General features: G+C 45.7%; 1 protein-coding gene across 2 annotated transcripts; it reads left to right on the top strand.

Moving 5' to 3' along the window:
- Nucleotides 1-710: 710 nt before the first annotated feature.
- Nucleotides 711-16,282, top strand: LOC119442421 (probable bifunctional dTTP/UTP pyrophosphatase/methyltransferase protein). Of its 2 annotated transcripts, XM_037707293.2 has the most exons (6): nt 711-931; nt 1,354-1,491; nt 2,521-2,624; nt 4,750-4,811; nt 13,304-13,400; nt 16,119-16,282. In XM_037707293.2, exons 1-6 carry the CDS (start codon nt 842-844, stop codon nt 16,267-16,269), a joined length of 642 nt encoding a protein of 213 aa, XP_037563221.1. In that variant the 5' UTR covers nt 711-841; the 3' UTR covers nt 16,270-16,282. The 2 variants fall into 2 exon arrangements, with proteins under 2 accessions (XP_037563221.1, XP_049518087.1); XM_049662130.1 differs by lacking the exon at nt 13,304-13,400.
- The last annotated feature ends 1,062 nt before the right edge of the window (nt 16,283-17,344 follow it).

The following is a 17,344-nucleotide window of genomic DNA, read 5'->3' on the forward strand; positions in this document are numbered from 1 at the left end:
TTTCGTTTCTAGTTATATTGAGACCCTTTCGAAATTTGCGCGTTGATAAACCATCATGTGCAGCGCTGCGCGTGCAAATAGGGGGTGGAGTAAGAAAGTGCAACATCGCAACCTCGACAGAAAGAAAAGGGAAATAAACGTAGAACGATTCTTTGTTAGCGTCATTGTTTGCTCGTGCATGTAAAACAGATCCGACAGAGGCGGCATATTTCGCTGCAACGAAGTCCCGAGTGGGCAGGTTGTTTTACATGGCCTTTGAGATCGTTGCGTTCCGCTCTTGCAACTTGGCGTGCTGCGATGTTGCTGTTAGTCCCGAGACAAAGAAAACGTGAGTTTCGGAATGACAACTGCACTGTAGACAAATGTATTGATAGGTGAAAGCCAACTTCCTACCAGCGCTCCATATGATTATAATACCATCCTAGCCACGGCTCTCTCAGAGTAATCTGAAAGGCCGTAATTGTTTTTTACCCCACTGATACGTGACGTTTTGGCAGCCATATTTGTTAAACCTAACGCAAGACGGAAAGGTGCTAGAAGCAAAGGTGACAATATATGGCGAGTATTTGAATGCAATAGAAGTTTTAACAACAACAGCATAATACAACAGCAGAAAGACATTTTGAAGACATTACCTCTTTTTATTTATACGTTCATTTTTGTTTGAGCCCACTCTAGCCAATCCAATCCACTAGTGTTTTTCATGAATTGTTTCAATGGTTTCTTAGGGGTTTCTTTAGTTTCATCAATGTTTTTCTAAAGCGCGAAGTCCTTGCAGTATTGTGCCTATAGCTCGCATTTGTTGCTTTTGTGAAGTATTAGAACGCTAAAGTAATACACAATGCTTGAGCCGCTACTTTGCGCGCTAGACAAGAAGAGAATCGTTCTTGCCAGTGCATCACCACGACGAAAAGAGATACTCAACATGCTGGTCAGTTCCGCGCGCAATACGATGTTAAGTAATACGGGAGTCACACGGTGCCCTTTTGATCGCGATCGAACCCGATCGGGATCGAAAGGCTACGGAAGGGAGCCACTCGCGGTTGAGAATTTCGATCCGTATCGGGTTTGATCGCGATCGACCGTGGCCGTGTGACACCGGTTACAGATATGTGTATATTCACTGTTACTTGATTGCTACATCACTGAATACAACATACGTATGGATGTGCACACCTGAGCTTCCAGAACTGTTCTAGTGGAGGAATGCATTAATTATTCGTATTAAGTTATATCTGATTTACCTCAAGCCCCTCCGAAGCTTTCTTTTATTAGTGTAGTTTCGGTCAGTTATTTTCTTGGACTTGGTTTCTTAAATTTGGGCGTGTACTAACGACACAGATGCCATTATAGGGCTTTCGTTACGATGTCGTGGCTTCCAGCTTCGAGGAGAATCTCGACAAGGATGCATTTACCACTCCGGCCGAATATTGCGTGCGAACGGCTGAAGGCAAAGCAAGAGATGTCGCCAGAGTCCTTCAAGAGAAGAATGTAAGTGTTTTGTTTTCCTTTAAACGTTCTACAAGGACGGAAGTGTTGTGCTTGAACTTAACACAGAATACCATATAATCGTTTCTTTGTAAATGTCACTGCCCTTAGTGTTTCGTTCTTTTCTTCCACCGTACACTATAACTTGTCATTCGAAATAAGGTTGCCCGCGTAAGAGAAATAAACTACCCGCATTTTAGACAAAGGAAATATTTTTGCTTTTTTGGAATTTCATATCAGGTACAGACGGGGTCAACTGCTACAGTGTCAGAATTAAGTATTTTGTCCGATAAACTACTTCTTGAGCTCTAGTCGTGCATTAGATTGTGTAGGCAAGTGATATACCTTAATTATGATGGTGATAAAAAGGGGCGAGATATATGTTACTCTACCAAACATGAAACATTTTTTTTCGGTGTAAAGTTGTATACATGCTTCTGAAATGTTACGACTTCATTTTCATAAATTTTTGGAACCTTAATGATATACTTGTTATGTAAATACACTCAACTTTTATAGAATAAGCACTAATGGAATATGCAGAACTGGTTGAAATCATGTTTGAAATGTATAAAAAGCGGGTGGGCCTATTGTGACTGCTCAACAGGCTTGACTTCCGAGGAAAGGTCAAATCAACCAGTAGCGCACCCAGGATCTCTGCCAGGGGAGGGGGGGGGGGGGGTTGACAGTTTGCCAATACCATCTAAACAGCACTAATTTCGATTTCTTCACGGGAAATTAAAAAAGAAATGCGCTTTTTGCGAGTGTATAGACGATTGCGCGTCTTACATCTTAGTTGCAGTACTCAAATGCGTAAGGAAAGAAAAGGGGTTAAACAAAAGGGGGGGGGGGATAAGTCGGCCTGAGGGGGGGGGGGTTACAACCCCCTGATCCCCCCCCCCCCGTCGGTGCGCCACTGAAATCAACTGCTATAGCATGTACAAATGTTGATGTTACTAAGGAATGCACAAGTGCTGAGGAAAATGCTTGTTTTTTGTTGCCTTGCGATTCAAATTTTTTTTTTCTCTGAAGGAGGCAGTCGATTTGGTGATTGGTGCTGACACAATTGTTGTGAAAGGCAACAGTCTGTACGAGAAGCCCAAGGACAGCAGTGATGCAGAACGCATGCTGAATGAGTAAGTTGGCTTTGTTCATAGTGCGGTGCCTTCTGAAGAGGTGGTGGTGCCTTCTGAAGAGGTGGTGGAGGATTCCGATACTTTTGACAAAACACTGTTTGTGTGTTCAACATCTTCAGATGATGACGTATTGAGCAGGTGAAAGAAACAATTGTTAATTAAACTTATGAAAATTACTAATTGGTCTATTTCATAAAAATTCATTGCAAGCAGCACCACTACTTCTGCATGCGTCCTGTGCTTCTCGATTTTAGTTCTTGTCTTTAGTGACGTGGCTCACAATGTCACAATCAGTAAATTTCCTGTAAATTTGACACTGAAGCCCTTTGTTGATATCAGACTTGTACTAGTTATAGGGAAAAAGTAACCAATTGCAATTATAATTCATTCAGAAATGTAATCGATTGCAAGTACCAATTACTGCCTCAGGAAAGTAATTGAGAAATTACTAGAATGTCATCAATTCCTTTACTTTCAGTGTGTCCTCTGCAGCCCTTTACACATTGTTTATCTTCACTGACAATAATTTTTCAAAATTTTCGTCAGTCTCCCTCCCTTGTTTTTTGTAAAGATACCAGCCATGACACTGAAAACGTGCTTAATGTGTGGAGTGAAGAGCGGTGTTGTATCATACAAACACCTTGCACACAAGATTGTGGTCACACAATGGCGCTATGCTTGCGTCTGTGTGCTCTATGAAGCTCAGTGCTTCATTGTTTTCATTGTTGCTGGGGCTTGAAGAAGGTGCTTCCGGTAGGTTCAGTGACAAGCTGAAAAATCGACTGTATTTGAGTTCCTAGCATCAACGTCTGATGTGGCCATCGCTATTGAACCATAGCAGTCAAATCGTTCTAAGATGAGGAAACAAATACTAAGCACCCGGATTTGCCTGTCTGAAAATGCGCATCCACGAGGCAGCTTCGTGGCATGACCTTGGGTGTTCTATAGTATAGTTCCTACCAAATCCAAGCACTCTAAGCTGCATCCCCTGTTACTGCTTGTCTCATCAATAAAGGAGCTGGTTGCATGTAATTGGTTACTGAAAAGAGTAAGTGAATTACAGTGAGTGTTACTAATAGTAATAGATTTAGTAGCGGAGTTAGTAATAGATCAATTACAAAACTACCAATGAATGTAATTGATTACAATTAGTTACATGTAATTTGTTACGTGCAAATATTGTTGAATGTCATGTAATGCCTGTTGATATCTGATAAAATGTATTAATGTGTACAGAATTCAGCTTTGCTCGAGGTTTTCATTGTTATCTAGTTACTGATAGAAGTAGTCAGCAGTTGCTAAAAGGTATTCTCACTGCCATCATCATCAGTCTATATTCATGTCCACTGCAGGACGAAGGCCTCTCCTGTGATCTCCAATTACCCATCTTGTGCTAGCTGATTCCAACTTGCGCCTGCAAATTTCCTAACTTCATCACCCCACCTAGTTTTCTGCTGTCCTCGACTTCGCTTCCCTTCTCTTGGTATCTATTCTGTATGCTCTAATGGTCCACTGGTTATCCATCCTATGCATTATGTGGCCTGCCCAGCTCCATTTTTTTTCTCTGAATGTCAATTAATGTCACTGCCACAATTCTTACCAAACTGTTCCACAAATTTTTACAATCCAGAAAAGAGCCCATGTTCACAATTTCTTGAAAAATAAGTTGTGCAGCAGGATGAATCGAAAAAAAAAAAAAAACTTTGTGGCTGTTGATGTTAAAGCACACAGTGCTTTTCTGTGTAGGAATCTTATGTAGAACTTCAATATCTAGAAAGTACCTATGTGTTAGCTTTTCAGTCATTGCTTGGTAAGGCAATGCTGTTACATGAAATTGTTACATAGCCATGGCTGAAGCAGTGACAAATGTGGCAGCTAGCACAGGAGTTGTCCGAGCTGCGACATTAAAGTTCTTTTGCCTTATGTGGACCACAGATGTGGCTGGCAGAGAAAAGTTGACAGATGTAGGTGAGAAACCTAATGCAGGATATATCCCTAACCCATTGAATGCAGGCATGGTGTAAATGCTGCGCCTTCGCAAGTTTGGTGAAAATGGACAGCTCTTTTTGTTTTACTCTTTGTAGCCACTCTGTAACTCAATGTTTGCATTACTTTCTTTCCCCAGGCTCAGCGGAGCAGGGCACTTTGTCCAAACAGGTGTGGCACTTATTTATCGGTGCAAAGATGGTAAGTCATTGTCACGAATCGACGTAACTATTACTGTGTTCAGAAAAGTGTGTACAAAATTCAAACTGTCTGGTCAAGTTTGCGCAGGAGAGAAATGCTTACTGTGACTCTTATGGCGTATCCTCAGATTAATATGGTATGAGAATTTAGAGCCCTCGACTACGGTGTCCCTCATAAACCACTGCAGTTTTGGGATGTTCAGCCCCACATTTGAACTTTTTTTAATGTGACCTCTACACAAGGATTGAAACGAGGCTATGATAGTGACGTACAAGTTTCTTTACCACGAGAACATACTTATACCATAGACCCTTAATAGCTTTTTCTGGTCACGAAACTCCCGCCTCAGTTTTAATATAGAGCCAGCGCCTGCCGCTAGGGGCGCCATAGTAAAAGAAAGACCACCTAGCCGAGCGGCCGCTCGGTATTTTTTTCTTCACTGGTCATGTTGCGGCCGAAAGCCCAGCTTCTTTTCGATTTTATTTACATTCTATTTTGTCTTACCACTTAGAGTATCCAAACTTGGAACACCTGAAAGTGTTTTCTAACCGAAATCAAAGCGCGTACAAAAAGTAAACAATCTCAGAGTCAGCTGGCAGCTCCGTGTGTCCAGCAGACGACGCGCATAGAATTATTCTTACTGAGAAATATGTTGTTAGTTGGCCCAACCGGCTTCGATTAAAAACTTTTAAGTGACTTTTATATGCTGTGCAAAGAATAAGACATTAGCGGTGTGGCGTTGCCACTAAACGGCAACCTGAGTTCAAGGTCGTATGCTGTTATTGAATTCAGATTGCACTCGAGCCATTCAGGCGATGGCGACAGATTCTAATCACACGTAACATAAAATGTTCTAGGACTGTCAGAATTAGTTTGGAACAGGTACATCGGCAGATCGTAGCCGTGAATGAAACACTTGCTAGAACAGAAGTATTGTCATTTTCATGTATCACAAGCTTTGCTAGTTTTTGTGCCTATTATTCCAAATGTGCGACAAAGTTTTCAAACGCGCTTTTCGTTGTCAATATACCCTATAAAACCCAAAGGGGTTAATATGCCCGACTGACTCAGCACTGCGCTTATTAATCTCGAACTCGCATGAGCAGAGTGACGAGGATTGACGGTCCGTTGCACAAATGTTGCCGTGAAAATGCTTATGAGAAATAACATTTAATTTTCGCTTTCACTCAGCACTGCTGTAGTGTAGAGCTCAAAAACGATCTGAAAGTTGTATTGACACAGAAAACTGACATCTTGTTTTTTTTCCTGTTGCACTAAGTTCCTCATGTCCCATTTATCACGGCAGGAAGCCTACTTTGCTTGGCTGGAAGCGCAGTGCTGAGGTAGCAACCTTAAGCAAATGTTAGAATTGTCAATAGCTGTTGCTATCAGCATGTGAAATGCGTAGGCAAGAACTCAAACTAAGTGGTTATGCGAAGAATTTGCCGTCTATAAATATCAAGACACAGACAGTGCAATCATGGTTACAGGACATAAATATTTGATTGTTTAAACCAGATAAAAGTTTTTATATGTGCTTATGGTTCTCATTGAGGCACTAATAGGCACCGATTTTATTTGCAATATACAAATGAAGCAAATCTTGTAAACAGAACAGGCTACTGAGAATCACACATACACACAAACGCACTCATGTGCACGCACGCGCAAGCACATTATATATATATACACATTATATAAAGTACGTGTTCAAACTTTCAGGCCGTGCTGGCCGCATCTGCAGTCTCTCTGGGTTTAACACGGAGAAAAATTTAACCCCCCTACGATAATGCCCAACTCGGGCGCTGTAGGTATTTGTAATAAATAAATAAATAAATAAATAAATAAATAAATAAATAAAAAGGTGGCCTCTCAGCTGCAGTGGCGCCGCAGCACGGCGGCTTCATGCGACATATCAAGCTCTCCCATAAAGTGACGGCGGAGTTTCGCGACCAGAAAAAGTATTGGACTATGGTTATACTTACCAAACGGAAGGAAGATTTTTCTGATTTCTTGAAAAGTGACTGCATTGAATGACGTTACTATGGTGGCCTTTTTTTTACACCACAGCTGGAACGAAAGTACAGTGTCACTTAACAAATCTGAAGTTAAATGCTGTATATGTATCTGCGTGCTGTACAATAAAATAGCTTACCTTGTGCTTATAATGCAGTGCACAGGCAAGACCAAGCTTCTTGCTTACACCACCTTAGTATGCTCTAAAATCGAATACACCTCCTTAATTTGGAATCCACATCAGGCCTACCTCAAACACAAACTGGAGTCTCTGCAAAAGAAGGATGCTCGCTTCATCACAAGAAACTACTTGCGTACATCAAGCGCTACAGAAATCAAATCTTCAATTAATCTAGCTCCTCTTGAAAAATGCAGGCTACTGACACTACTGTCATTCTTTCATAAACATGCGACACGCAAGGGCCGGGGCAAGCGAGCCCAAGACCCTTGATGAGGAGCCACAGTTCTCGGAGGCCAAGCATGGGATCAACAGTAGTTGACGGAGGGATGTGGTGGCGCGAGTGCGGGGAAGACAGCGGCGGGAGGGAGTGAATGAGCATGTGTGCGCGCGGATGAGAGGTGAACGAGGGAACGCGCAGTGGTGTGGTGTGCATGGTTGGTGTGCGATAATAAAGCATAAGTTCGGGTCGAACGTGTGGCATGTCGTCGATCATGACAAGTGGGGGCCCATCCAGGATTAACGTGGACATGGAGGCAGTGAATGTTCCCGAAGAATTAGTGCAGCATATGCTGGGGCAGACAACCGGATCAACCATGGAACGTGAGCAAGTTGCGGCAGCTGTCAGACAAAGACTGATGGCGGCCGAGGCAGTGCCTCCGAGTTCTACGACAACGGGGGCGGCGGTTCAACCGGCGAACGACTGCGCTCCACGGGAGGTCAGCTTCCAAGGTATAAGGGGTTCAATGACCCGCAGACCCCCCCGATGAATTTTTGGACCGGCTGGAAACCTTTTGTTTGGTCAGCGGTGTCGCCGCCGACAAGAGGCTTACTCACATTGTGCCCGCTGCGCTGGAAGGTAGCGCGAAGTTGTGGTGATTCGTGAACTCGTTTCGCATCGTGGGAGGAGTTCACAGCTGCGTTTATTGCGGAGTTCTCCTCCATTGACGCGAAGCGCCGCTTGAAGCAAGAGCTGGAGCTACGGACGCAACATCCCCAAGAAAATTTAAAAGAATTTATTTATACAATCGTGGCGTACTACAACCGGATTGGCGACGAAGTGCCCGAGTCGGAAAAAGTTGACCGCGTGCTGCGGCAGATGCACCCGCAACTCCAAAATTTGGTGGAGGGAAGGCAGTTTGCCAGTCTCGCAGAGTTGGCGAAGGCTGTTGATGGCCTCGTGGAGTGTTTCTGGAGGCGCATGCAGTACAAGCCACCACCACCTCTGACTGACCAAGTCGCGAGGGACTTGGCCTTCGAGTCGGCTATAACCGCGGCCTGCCTGCCGGGAACACAACCCGGAGGGTTGATCACAGCGGCTGCCGCGCCGCTGTGATCAACCCGCCGGCGGCATCCTTCTGGCCGTTGCACCCCGCGGCGATACAGCCCTCCTACCACCAAGACCAATTGCGCGGGTTGGTCGCATTTACCACAAGGAGGCCACATCTCTGAGCGCCGTCACAGCTGCAAAGGTACCAACCGCTTGACCCCGGAGGATTCATCTGCCATCGCTGTGGAGGCGTCGGTCACATAGCTCGTGAGTGCCCTACAGGTCGACATGGCGGCCTGCCCCGCTGCTACCAATGCAACGAGATCGGACATATCCGCTCTCAGTGTACGGGAAACGGGAGACGGTAGGTGCTACACCGGCAAGCACCTGCGAGACTGTGCTGCAAGTAGCGGCCTTGGCCAGCAACAAGGAGCCTCTCCTGGAAGTGCAGATTGGGAGGACGACGTTCCAGGCCCTACTGGACACAGGCTCGAGAGTGAGCTTGCTTGGAGCACCGGCGGCAAGGGTAGCGGTCGAGTCGGGCGCCAAACCCAAGACACAGGAACGAGCACCCTGCCTGGCAACAGGTTGGTCTCTGTCAACGACTTCCCTCAAGTGCAAAATACAGTGGGCCACAAGCAGCCACAGTCAACACTTCCTGGGTGGGCCAGACTTGTGTCGGGACATTGTGCTGGGCAGAGATTTTTTGACAGCAACAGGCATCTCCTTACATGTATCGCTGGGTGGATGGAACTGATCCACAGTGCATGGTGCCATTTGCTAAGCACGAAAAGGACCCAGCGAGAGCACTTGCAATAGAAGATGGAGAGTTGTACCACTTGCACAGCCTCCTTGAAGAAGTGCTTGTGGTTCCGGACATAGAGAACATGCACTTGGCTACCACCAAGGAGCTACAGCCAAGCATGAGTAAAGTTCTGTGACTTTAGCCATCTGTTTACTACAATTCCAGGATGTACCACACTGGCTCAGCACCGCATTGACACAAGGGACAGTGCGCCCGTGAGGTGCAAGCTACGTCCAGTGAATGTGAAGAAGCAAAAGATCATTGAGGGCTGTGTGGATGACCTCCTCGAACAGGGCCTTATAAGACGAAGCACCAGCCCTTGGACTAGTGCCCCAGTGCTTGTTGCAAAGAAGTCTGGAGGCTACCGGCTCGCTGTAGACTACCAGCTGTTAAATGCACGCACCCGAGTACCTGCCTACCCAATGCCCCGAACAGACTGGCTGCTAGCGCAATTGGGCCGAGCAATGTTGTTTTCCAGCTTTGATCTCTCCCAAGGGTTTTTTCAAGTTCCTGTTTGGGAAGCCGACATAGCTAAAACGGCCTTCATTTGCCATCAAGGTACATTTGAATTTACGAGGATGCCCTTCAAGGTAGCAGGCGGCCCAGCAACTTTTCAAACCCTGATGGACTGGGTGCTGCAGGGAATCGATCACCACTTTGCTATGGCGTTTTTAGATGATGTTCTTGTCTACTCGGAGACACTGGAGAACCATGTTGAGCATGTAAGGGAAGTGCTGCAACGCATTGAGGGTGCTGGCCTTATGATTAATCCACATAAAATACAGGTCTGCTGCCAGTCCCTCAAGTTTTAGGCCACATCATCTCCCCTGGGCAGCGCAGACCAGATGAGGAGAAGATGCGTGCTGTGCTGGATTACCCAAGACCCAGCACAGTTGAGCAGTTGCAAGCCTTCCTGGGACTTGCCGGCTACTATAGAAGCTTCATCCCTCACTTCTCACTGACCAACTTTTGAAGAAGAACGAGCCATGGCAGTGGCAGGAGTGCCAAGTACAGGCTTTCACTGCACTCAAGCAGGCCTTAGCTCAGGATGCTGTTACAAGCCTCCCAGATCTAAATCGACCCTTTGTGGTAGAGACAGAGGCAAGTGGCATTGGGATTGCAGCTGTGCTACTGCAGGCTGGCCCTGATGGATTGCGGCCTGTATCCTTCATTAGCAGAGTCCTTACAGCAGCCGAGAGAATGCCTGGACAGTAGTCTGGGCAGTGGACAAGTTCAGGGCATATCTTGAATTTACAGAGTTTGAGATACGCTGTGACCACTCCTCCCTGGCATGGATGTTTAATACCGACCATGCTTCACCCAGGGTCAAGTGTTGGGTTCTTCGGCTGCAGGGCTTCAACTGCCGAATCAAGCACAGACGAGGGCTGGCAAACATACCCGCTGATGCCTTGAGAAGAGCCCCTCTCCAGTGTGAAGACAGCCTAAATGACAACGTGCATGAGACGCTGTTCCCCATTGCTGCTCCAGAACCTGAAGGCAAAATTACATTTGATGAAGTAGCTGTTGCCTCGGAGAAAGACTCTTCGCTATTGAGTGACACAATACAGCTTGTACAAGAACAGGCTCGTGATGACTGCCTCTTGGGAGCCAAGGGACTCGGCTCCCAAGCTCAGACCCTGAACATCGCCTTTTCGCGATCTGGCAGAAACAACGGAACTGCAGCCAAGTGGACTACTGGTTCAGCAAAGAGGCAACCAGAAGGTAGCGTGGCTACCTAATCACTTGCGGCAGCTGGCATTGAAGATGGCCCATGACCATCCCACTGCAGGCCATGCTGGATTTTTCAAAACTCTGAGGCATGTTGCAGCACGATTCTTCTGGCTGGACATGCGGGCTGACATATCAAAGTATGTGCGATGCTGTACTGTCTGTCAGCGCACAAAAGCTCGGCGCAAGAAACCGGAAGGCCTCCTGAGCAGTCAGTGGACAACATCACCCATGGAAGAACTCAGTGTCGACATTATCACGCCCTTGCCATCTACACCTCAGGGCCACAAATACTTGCTGGTAGTTATTGATAAATTTATCAAGTTCCCAGAGCTTTTCCCTCTACGAGCAGCAACAAGTGCAAAAATACTGGAGTGCATGGTGCAAGTCTTCCGCCACCATGGCACACCTGTGGCCATCACCAGCGACAATTGCAAGCCCTTTGTTAGCACACTATGGTGCACACTATGAAACACTGAGGCTTCAAAGATCGTCACACGGTGCCTTACCGGACCGGCTGGCCAAATGGTGGAGCGTCACAATGGTACAATTAAGCAATGTCTATGGGCATACTGCACCAACTACAAAGACTGGGACCGCCATATACCCGAGATCGGCCTTGCCATGCGTACTGCCGAGAGCGTTGTCACCGGATATACTCCAGTATTGTTGTGTTACGGCCCGAGCTGTACACCCCATGGGAACCTGCAATTGACAAGGAGGACATGGAGCCTCTGGAAGCAACACATCATGCACTTGCTGCAGAACTTCAGCGGTGCCTTGGAGAGGCCCTCCAATATGCTCAGACACATCAGGCAGCTGCTTGGAAGGTGCAGAAATCCTGTTACGACCGTCATCGGCAGCCAACAACCATCAAAGAGGGCGACCTTGTGCTCCTGGATTCTCACACCTTGAGTGATGTGAACAAGGGCGTTTCGGCAAAATTGGCACCGCGGCGAAGTGGACCTTATTGTGTACTCAAATGATTAGGCGACAATGACTTTGTTTTGAGCAATCTTACTACAGGACGTCATTGGACTACTGCCCACGCAGTTCTGTTGATGCTTTACCATGAGCCATTGCTTCTCCCTACCAGCACGGCTTCACAATTCGAGGAGGGGGGAGAGTTGTGACACGCAAGGGCCGGGGCAAGCGATCCCAAGACCCGTGATGAGGAGCCACGGTTCTCGGAGACTAAGCGCGGGATCAACAGTAGTTGACGGAGCAGAAGAGAGGTGGCGCGAGTGCGGGAGTGAGTGAGTGTGTGCGCGGGGGTGAGAGGTGAACGAAGGAACGTGGAGTGGTGTGGTGTGCATGGCTGGCGTGCGATAATAAAGCATAAGTTCGGGACGAACGTGTGGTGTGTCGTTGATCGTGACAAACATTACCACAATCATTCGTCCCACATTGCTCTAAATATCAGGCCAGCGCACCATGTGTCTTTGCAACTTGATCACCAACTTAAAGTCGAACCTATCTTTGCCCGCACTAATCCGTTTTTACACTCACCTCTCCTCCTCGCTATCCGTCAATGGAATCTGCTTCCTGCTGACATCACATGCATAGTGTAAATAGTTCTGAAATCTGAGCTAATGGCTATCAGTAATCCTTACTCCCCTCATCTCTCAAAAAAGGGGAGGGAAAGAAAGAAATGGAAAGATGAAAAATAAATTTCATTCTATTACGTTCCAATTAGAATTCCATAATGTTATGATTTAATCTGTAATTCCTTTTAGGTTCAGGGATGTATACTGAAGGTCATTGTCTTATTTCGGGCTGTTTTATCAGATACATGCAATACCGCGCATTATGATAAGTGTTAGAAGTGTCTTAGGAACCTTCAACCTTGTGAATACTATACTGCGTTTTTTTTCCCACTCAATGTATATACTGTGTAATAAGTCATTGTTTTTGCGTTAATTCATGTTTACTGATTCTTGTTTTCTAGTTCACATTTTCTCTGTTTAGTTATGTATTTTGTGCCCCATTCATTATAATCTCCCCTATCTCCTCTGGGCTTTTAGGGTACATGAATTTAAAAAAAATTGTTCTGGACAACATGGGTAATAAGCTTTATGTATGTAGCACACAAAAACTAATGATGGAGGTGAGACAGGGATACGCTGAGTGCTATGTGCGACCTTGTTTGTCCTTCGTCCTTGTTTTTTTTTTTGTTCATGTGTGTGCGCTATTGGCACCGAATCATGCATTTCCATCTCCCCCCGAACCTATGCTCTAGGAATAAGAACCTTTTGGACAGCTCAGGCAAATGCTATATATGACTGTATCACTCTACTTATGCAGAAGGACAAACTATTGAATGAAAAATTGCTGAGAGGGTTGTTTAGTTGCGAATTTGTTGACCACTTGAGCACCATTAAGTCGTTCATCATAAGGAAGCCTACTGATCTTTCCAGACTTTTGATGCTTTTCTAGAACTAGATTTCTCATGTCTTTTGCCACATGTCTGTAGTTTGACTATTTTTCTGCTTAAGATTTCAGATGTATGACCTTTCATGAAACAACGGAGGTTTTCATGGCTCCTATGTCACAGGAAATTATCAAAGCATATGTACATACGGGAGAGCCACTGTGAGTATTTTAGTTGGGCTATATCCTTGTTTTTTCATTTCTGATTTAAGCATCCACTGCATCACACCTTACATATTCTCACATGTATAATTTATTTTACAATGGTGCGGATATGATGAGTCCAAATGGCCACTTGGACTCATTAGTCAGCAGAATGCACACCCCACTCAGACTCGCTTACAAAAGATATATTTAGCTTGGGGCTCATTCGGGTTCAGCTGGGCTCATGAACATCAGACCCAACCAGATCTGACAGTCTCGCCAAAAATCTGACCCCACTGAACTGAATTGAACTCACCCACAGAAACCAGACTCTGGCAGGCATACTCAGAATCGTACAATTGGGAATAAAGACTTTCATAGAATCGTGAAATCACGAACTTACTCAGGCTTGCAGGCTCACAGACTTGGCCCCGTCTTCTTAAGTGATCCTCGACTTGCACTCTTCCTCCACTCCACCGAGCTTGAGCACAGTGCATTCAATTTCGCCGGGCGTGGCCTAGGTCAACTGTGCACGGCGAAACTAAACGCGCACCCTGAACAACGATCTCCGATCGCGTCCCTGCCCTCACCTATGCTGTTAATGTGTATTACTGTATATACTCGCGACGCACTTTTTTTCCCCCCATAAATCCAATGCAAAGTTGGGGGGTGCATTTATTATGTGGGGTAAATTTTATGGCGTTCTACGAGTAAGCATTCTTTTTGAAACTGCTCCAAATTTGGGATTTAGTGCTCCGAAACATTTTTATTTTTTTCCGTAGCCTGCTCCAAATTTGGATTTTCCTGCTCCAAAAGCAAGATTTTCGTGCTCAAAAACTGCTCCAATATTTTGGCTGTTGCACTACTGCATGTGTTTGAAACTTGCACATATTTGCTGTCTCACGCAAGCTCAGATTCACTAGGATTCACTCAAGACTCCCTAGCAGGATGGAGTGGTGCTCACTCGAAGGGACCCCACATTGGCTCACTGAGGCTTACTTGGATCCAGATTAACAGGTGGTTTTGTATTTAGATGAGTCTGAGTGAGCCTACTCATGATTGAGTTTGCTGATGTATACTTAGACTTGAAAGGCCAACATGGTGCGAAATATATATTTTTATGTGTGGACATAGTGCAACAAATGCTGGTGCGAGTGCTTGCATATAAAATTTCTTCAGGCTACCCTTAAAGGGGCCCTGAACCACTTTTTATGGAAGTGGAGAAAGACATTTGAAGTGAAAATAGGCAATTTCAGTAATACTTTGCTGCAAAAAGTATTTCAATGCGTTCAGCAGAAGCGGAGTTATTGGGAATCAAACACGGGCTCCACTGTGCTCCCCTTTCTTCCTCAATGCCTTGCACTGCGAAGGCTACGGTGGGGTGGGGCGGGGCCACAACGCTCTGCCTTCGAAACATCACCATGGCGCACAGTTCAAATTTCATTTTGGATGTTAATGTAGACGCCACGACTTCCGATTTTGGTGCCTACGACACGCTAAACGTAAGCCAAATGCGGTTGCCCTCAGCGAGTCGCAGTGCACTTAGCCAGTGGACTCGTGGGGCACCCTGCGGCGACTAATAGCAGCCGCGTATTGGAATGTGCTTTATTACAAAATAAAGCACACAGAAAACAGCGAGGATCATGGTTTCTGTTGAAACGAATTGAAACGAGAGCATTTGAGAGAAAGGCAACTTCGCGCTCCGCTTGTGAGCTCCACGCACCATATACGACAGCAAAACTTGGCTGAGGTGTTCACAGCAGTGTATGCTACCCGTGGACTATGTTATTTCACCAAACCCGAGGGGTGGTTCAGGGCCCCTTTAAACAAACCAATGATTCATAGCACCACTTAATGAAAGTGGCACAGCTGGCTTTTTTCAAATGTTTCTTTAACATCTATCTCAGAGATGTCGGCAGACGTCAGTGACGTGCAGTCAGCTTGGCTGCAAAACAACGAAACAAAATAGATGCAACGTCATGCTCTGCTCAACACTGCAGCGGAACATGGCAGTGGAACACAGCAGCAGAACGGCAGCATTCTACCCACCATAGTTTTCCCATCTACTACTGGCCTGAGCATTGTGTGCACGCACACTGGTGTTCCTGCTGAGTGGTTGTGTGCAATTTTGTACAAAAGACCAGAACAGTGCATATTTCTCATATAAAAACCATTTCAGGCTCTTATGCGACAGACCTACAGTATGATCACAGTCACCTCATGGTGTCGGGCTCCTTGAGCGGAAAGAGGGCCCATATGTCACTGTTTACATTACGTGGCGAGAGCAACGTTCTAGGGAAACATTACTATACACGTGAATGGACTTGGTAGTGGCAGCTGAAGTACATATTTTACAGCCGCACTCCTATGTAAACACCGAGAGGCCATGTATTCACTTCACAATTTCGAACCAGGAAACATTATCAACCCTTCCTGCAAGGCATGCTGTCCACACCTAAAGAGTTTCTTTTACACTGTGATAGAGGTGGTGAGGGCACATGTTTACGTTGGCCCTGGCATCAATGATAAAATATAGTATTGTCTCTGTCCAGAAGATGCGAGAGATGCAATATTATTTTGTTTATTTTGTCACACTGAAGGAGTGAATACAATATGATATTAAGTGTCACAATTAGTTCTATATGCCTGTCTTTGAAACTTCAAAAACATGGTTTTGAAACTTTTAGGTGCTGCCATATTTATGGTCCAAACAAGCTTGGTTTTGACTTCATGCAGTGATAAAGCTGGAGCCTACGCAATCCAAGGGAAAGGAGGAAGCCTGGTGGAGAAGATTGTCGGCGATTTCTACAATGTTATGGGCTTCCCTCTACACAGGTTCTGCAAGGAGCTCGGGGACCTTTATGCAAGACTTGGAAATGTAAAATAAAATGATGGCATTTTGACAGAGCAAAATGTGCACATATATAGATGAAGGATGGGGCAGTTGAGTTAAGGGGTGTTCACCCATTGTTTGAATGACCACGCATTATTTCAGTGCTGACAGTGTAAAGCCAGAAAAGGGCTGTTTATAAGGTTTATGTAAGATATGTCCCATGTGGCTTTCTTTTGCGATTTAGAAAAGTTGGCATCTAGGTGCGGCACGTGCATCAATGCAGTGTTTGTCTCTGGTAAAAAATTTTGGTAAGCTGTGCTGTGAAGCATTTGCTATATAAGCTGTAGCTTATATAGCAGCTCGCCGTGACGCTCTCACCAGCTCACCGTGACGTCGTGAATTCTAACGGTGTCTGCTCAGGCTTAGTTATATTTTTTATCGGTAAAGATAGAGTAAATGGGCCAAATACTGAGTTTAGCAAGTTTCACAAACTTTTGCCGAGCTTCCACTGCCTAGATACAAAAAATGTACTTTGAGAGCAAGTGTTACACGGTTGTAAAACGTTAAGGCGAAAGCCTTATTCCACATTTTTTGTCACAATTAAGATATGTCCAGAAGAATTGTGGCAACAGTCCATCGGAGCGCACGACAGAACTCGCCGAAACCGCTGCACCTACTGGTAGTGGGAGAGTGCCGTCAGTGCCTTCGCAGGGGGAGGGGCAGTATGGGAACGCTGGCATGCTGAATGGCATCGGAGCCAACTGGAAGAAGACGAACGTGCGAGCAGTGGCACGAGCAGTATGGGAACGCTGGCATGCTGAGTGGCATCGGAGCCAACTGGAAGAAGACGAATGTGCGAGCAGTGGCACGAGCACATCTCTGTGACCACGTGACGTGTGCAATCAGGCACGCACAAATTTTCATTTTATATATATATATATATATATATATATATATATATATATATATATAGCCACACCTTTAGCCAGGACGGAGCAGCCGTGGCTTCGGGGAAGCGTGCTCGTCTCGCACCCCGGAGGCCTGGTTTCAATTGCCACCCAGATCGAAATGTACCAAATTTTCTTTTCAAAGCCACTTCTTTACTTTGTTTACAGGAACCTCCCTAAGA

This window comes from Dermacentor silvarum, chromosome 2, assembly GCF_013339745.2.
Source record: "Dermacentor silvarum isolate Dsil-2018 chromosome 2, BIME_Dsil_1.4, whole genome shotgun sequence".
Lineage (NCBI taxonomy): Eukaryota > Metazoa > Arthropoda > Arachnida > Ixodida > Ixodidae > Dermacentor > Dermacentor silvarum.

Excerpts from the sequence above, each read along its gene's own strand:
- LOC119442421 (XM_037707293.2), top strand. The coding sequence starts at position 842 with ATGCTTGAGCCGCTACTTTGCGCGCTAGACAAGAAGAGAATCGTTCTT. Across the intron at positions 932-1,353 it reads AAGAGATACTCAACATGCTG|GGCTTTCGTTACGATGTCGT; the intron begins GTCAGTTCCGCG and ends ATGCCATTATAG. Across the intron at positions 1,492-2,520 it reads GAGTCCTTCAAGAGAAGAAT|GAGGCAGTCGATTTGGTGAT; the intron begins GTAAGTGTTTTG and ends TTTTCTCTGAAG.